Below are 5,008 nucleotides of genomic sequence, written 5' to 3'. Positions count from 1 at the left end.
GGAGGTATGAAGAAATGAAAAACAATTGAAAGAAAACCTGAAAATTCTGAAATTAAGTGAAAACATTTAAGAGGAATGGGATTACATAAATTGCACTGAAAAGTTCCAAAACTTTTCTAAATTATACCCATTGAATTCTCCTTATCAGGGAGCGAAGTGAGCCGAACACACAGGAAAGGAATTACAATAAAATGAAATGCAATAAAAAAAAAGGAATATCTGAAATGAAATGAAAACAATTTAATTGAATGGGTTGACATGAAGTGCAGTGAAATGGACTGAAAGTTGCCGAAGTGTTACTCATTGAAATCACAAGATTTCATTTACTTTCATTAAACGATGCTGGGAGAAAGTGAAATGAAGGCCATACTTCAGTAAATATTTTTTAATGTTAGCACCTTGGAAATCTAACTCTGGGGATTATGTCACAGGATATATTTTCTAAATTTTCTCAAATAATATTTTCAAGTCCTCTCAGTTATTACCATGGTGATCTTGCTCCAACACAGCATTGAAATTTTCCAAAGCATTTTATAATCATATTTGTGAGGGTATTAAATATATCTGAGTTTGCCTTCATACTGAACTTTCTGTAGGAAACCAGACAGGCAGTTTGTACTGGTATATGTAATGGCAGAACAAGGCTCCTATGTCATCTTGTTTCTGCATGAGAGGCAAGCTCAGCCCCAGAAATCCTCCAAGGTCATCATCAGGCTTGTGTTGGAGGGCTGTGCTGAGGAAACAGAGTTGGGCCTTAGCTGTGCTGCAGAATCAAGTTGTCAGGAATTTAAGTGGTTATATGTAAATGGAGCTTTTGGAGAGAAAGTTGTTACATTGCAGCAGGGATGTATGGGCTAAATTTAGCCACTAAAATAAACTGTAAAAAACACAGCCCTCTGCAAGCTGGAATGATTCAATTTGACCAAACATAAAATTGTTCCCTTATTAAGTTAATAGTAGCTCCCAACAAAAAGGCTTCAAACTGACCCTGGCCCTAAAGCTGCCTTGGGGAGCCAAGAAGCCAAGAGATTGCAGCCAGGTGTTTCATGAAGCCAAGGCTCCTAATGTTGCTTTTGCACTGGCAAGGAGCAAACCAGCCAGCCTTCTGGAAAGACACTAGCAAGTGCCTCTGGTCCCTGCTCTCCTGAAACTCTGCTCTTCTGCTCTTGTTCCATTTTATCCCCTTTGAGACAGGGTTGTAATTAAAATGGTTTGTTTCCAGTGCAGGTCGTGAAACACTGCCACTGCTAAGGCCATTGGGACCACTCCTGAGAGTTACCCGAAGACAAGGTTGAGAGTTTCTGATGGTGAGCTCACAAAACCAAGGCCATTTCTGTGTGCTGACGATGGCACAGGATGTGTATTACATATGTAAGCTTCTGGGGTTTTTTTCAGAGCATTTGTCCTCCTCTGCACAAAGAATGTGTTTTATAGCCAAACACAGTGAACTCACACTGGCTGCAGGTGCCCCAGCTTGGGCGCAGAGCCAGAGCTGCTGGGGTGAGCGTGGATTCTGCTGTGGCTGATTGTCGGTGTGTGCTGGCAGTGCCCTGGTGCCTCTGCCCTGCGGTGCTGTGCTGCCTGTGCACACTGGGCATGGGGCACTGTGGGACTGACTGCTTGGCAAGCCTCGGGCCCTGAGAGCATTGTCCTTGTCCCCTGAGCATCACAGAATTCCTGCTAAGACACACTTGCTAAGCCTCCACTTCCTTCCTGGTCCCTAACCAAGCTTCAAAAATATCCATGAGTGGGTGAAGCTATATGGAGAGTGTCTGTATGGGAATCATCTAACATGAGCCCTGAAGAGGGGACAGACTAACCATTTCAGGCTCTTCCTCCCTCATGCTTTTCTACTCCTCCTCCCTCTACCTCCTTCCTATTCCTATCGTATGTGTTTCTTATGCTGTTGGGATTTTCTATCACTGAGAGTGCTTGGCACACACAGCTTTAGAGCATGGTTCCAGCTGTCACTAATTTGCAAGCTTTTGTTTCAGCTCAGTAATACTCATATGCCATTTTCTGTCTGAGGATCTGATTCTGCATCAAATCAAAGAAGCACCACAGAGCGCACAGGGGAATGGAAAATTTTAGGATCCCTACTAAATGGAAAAAAATGGAGTCATGCTGAAGGAGGTATTTAAGCTTCGTTAGAGGTGGCAGACTTGGGAACAAGATCCCAGAGTCCTGCTTAACCCTCTGATGGTGATGGTTCTTGTCTGGGTCCATTCCGTGTGATCTCTGCAGCTTATATATCTGGGTCACTGTAACATTAGGGGTTTCAGATTTGGGCTTGCCTTTGAGCATGGGTTTGTCACTGACGGGTAGCGATCGGCTGAAAGCTGATGTGACGGGTCTGTCGGTACACTTTCATAGCCATAGAATCAGGGTATTGATAAAAAAAAGCAGTGGGGTGAAACGCAGAAAGCCGAATTACGGCCGTGGCAGTCCGGGACCCGCCTGAAGCCCCACTGGGCGCCGCGGGGCAGGAGAGGGATGCCCTGGAGTTCAGGGGAGAGGAGGCGGGAGGGGGCGAAGGGATGGAGCGCGATGGCTGCCCCGCCCCGGGCTGTGCCGACACCCCCGCTCCGAGGGGACGCGGCGGGCGGGGGCGGCGGTGCGGGACGCGTCATGCGGACCGGGAGCCCGGCCGGCCGCGAGTGGGCTCCGCTGCGGCCCGAGCGCGCTGCCGTCTGAGCATGCTCCCGCGGGGCTCCCCCGCTATATAACGGGGCCGGGGGGCCGGCGGCAGCGGCTCTGCTGAGGCAGCGGGGGAGCTCCGCTCGGCGCTGCGCTCCGGTCCTCGCCGTACTGCGCCTCTCTGCACCGCTCCGCTCCGCCCGGTACCGCAGCGCGCCGCTCGGCACCGCGCTCCGCTCAGCACAGCGCTCCGCTCCACTCGGTACCGCGCTCTACTCCGCTCCGCTCAGCGCTCCGTTCCGCTCGGTACAGCGCTCCGCTCCACTCCGCTCAGCACTCCATTCGCACAGCGCTCCGTACCGCGCTCCGCTCCGCACAGCGCTCCGCTCGCACCGAGGTCTCTCCGGACAGCCGCGGTCCGCGCTGCTCCGCACGGCCCCGCACGGCCCCGCGGGGCCCGTCCCTGCCCCGCCGCCGCTGCCCGCCGGAGCCTCGGCGCCCGGCACGGCCGAGGCGGCGCGCCCCGCTCCGCCGGCCCCGGCCCCCGCGGAGGGCGCTCCCGCGGGCGGCAGGATGGCCGCGAAGCCGGCCGAGCTGATGGGCATCTGCTCCAGCTACCAGGCGGTGATGCCGCACTTCGTCTGCGTGTCCGAGGAGTTCCCGCCGCCCGCCCGCCCCGCCAAGACCCCCAAGGGCAAGCTGCGGCGGCCGCGGCAGTCGCGCTTCAAGACGCAGCCGGTGACTTTCGACGAGATCCAGGAGGTGGAGGAGGAGGGGGTGTCCCCCATGGAGGAAGAGAAGGCCAAGAAGTCCTTCCTGCAGTCGCTGGAGTGCCTGCGGCGGAGCACCCAGAACCTCTGTCTGCAGCGGGACCGCCTGGGCAGCTGCCGCCTCCGCAACAGCCTCGACTCCAGCGACTCGGACTCGGCCCTCTGAGCGCGGCACGGCAGGGACTGGGCTCGGAGCTGCGGGAGCCGCACAGGAGCGCCCGCACGGGCGGCCGGCTCGGGATGTTTTCTAAGAAAGCGCTTGTACCTTCGTTTCTATTTGATTGTATGAAACTCACCATTTAAAAGACAAAAAAAAAAAAAAAATCTTTTCTATCCGTTAGAAGAAATGAGCTGTTTTAGATGCATTGAGCTGCCGGACTTTATATTTATTTTTGCATTTAAACTGTTGACTGCATTAATTTAATATGTTTCTACCTGAATGTCTGTTATTATTTCCATAAAAGAGTAATAAATCTGATATATTTGCACAGTACTTACTGGGCTGTCCTTATTTCAGGGATCCAACTGTCCTTGTTCAGCTTTCAGGGGTAAAGGGATTTAAAATCTGTCAGTAGCTAGTGCAGAGCCAGCAATGCTTTTCTCGGGGATGCTGCTCAGAGAGGTTTTGCAAGCTGTACTGTCAATGTACTTAATGAGACAAAAGTCGAGTTAGACTGATTTAAAACTATTTACTTCTTTGAGGTCTTTGTGTTAACCTGAATTGAGGTTTAAAGAGCATTTATAACTGGTGTCCAAGAGCCTTAATGCAACTGGGCAAGCCTCTTGCATTCACAAAAATTGCATATATAGTTTCTATTTTCATCCAAGTTGGTTTTGTCTCTTCTCCCCTTCCTCTTCTGACCCATAAATTTAGTGCTGCAGATGGTTTTGATTTTGATTAGATGGTTTTGGTAATTGGTTAGAATGTAGTTTTATTTACCAGAGCAATTGAAACAATGTGGATGTGCTTTTCTTGGAGTTCAAAAGTAAGGGGATTTTGATGATGGTAAATTTATAGGAGTGAGGCTTCTGTTGGGTTGCTGCATGTGTGTGTGTGCAGGTGCATGTAAGGTTTTCTCTGTTTGTGGGATACATGCTGAAGAGCATCTGAAGTCCTCTGCAGAATGGAAACCAAATTCCTGGACTGGGAATATTCTGCCTGTATTTCTCCATTTTCTTGAAACATTCCTGTGCTAATAGTGTAATCCTGTAGTAGCACCTTCCTTGAAGGCAAGTCTCTGGAAATTAAAACTTCCCAATCAGAAGATATTAGCTGATAGTGAGCTGTAGCTAATATTTCTCTGGTGTGATTATGATGTTTCCAATGTCATGGTTTGGGGTGCAATCATTCTGATCAGTTGGAGAGGTAAGGGCTGGGGCAGAGGAAGGAGATGGACATGGTGCTGGTGAACAGGGTGTCTTGGTAGGACTGAGCAGCACAGACCTCTCCCTCTGGGCACTGAAGTACAGCACATGATCCATGTGACTGGCTCCTGGATACAGGAAAACTGAAGCTCATCTCTTTCTAGCCTAAAGCTGAGGAAAATCCTGGGGGTGAGGGGTGTGGCTTGTTTTTGGACAGGTCCTTCTCAACTCCCTTG

General features: G+C 50.5%; 1 protein-coding gene across 1 annotated transcript; it reads left to right on the top strand.

Annotated features, from left to right (window-relative positions):
• The first annotated feature begins 2,716 nt into the window (after positions 1 to 2,716).
• Positions 2,717 to 3,900, top strand: C6H11orf96 (chromosome 6 C11orf96 homolog). The gene has a single exon (XM_005480133.4). It carries the CDS (start codon positions 3,211 to 3,213, stop codon positions 3,571 to 3,573), a length of 363 nt encoding a protein of 120 aa, XP_005480190.1. The 5' UTR covers positions 2,717 to 3,210; the 3' UTR covers positions 3,574 to 3,900.
• The last annotated feature ends 1,108 nt before the right edge of the window (positions 3,901 to 5,008 follow it).

The sequence above is a fragment of the Zonotrichia albicollis genome, chromosome 6 (genome assembly GCF_047830755.1).
Source record: "Zonotrichia albicollis isolate bZonAlb1 chromosome 6, bZonAlb1.hap1, whole genome shotgun sequence".
NCBI classification, from domain to species: domain Eukaryota; kingdom Metazoa; phylum Chordata; class Aves; order Passeriformes; family Passerellidae; genus Zonotrichia; species Zonotrichia albicollis.
Note: the sequence above shows the minus strand (reverse complement) of the source record. Positions and strands in the feature narration are given on the sequence as shown.

Excerpts from the sequence above, each read along its gene's own strand:
- C6H11orf96 (XM_005480133.4), top strand. The coding sequence starts at position 3,211 with ATGGCCGCGAAGCCGGCCGAGCTGATGGGCATCTGCTCCAGCTACCAG.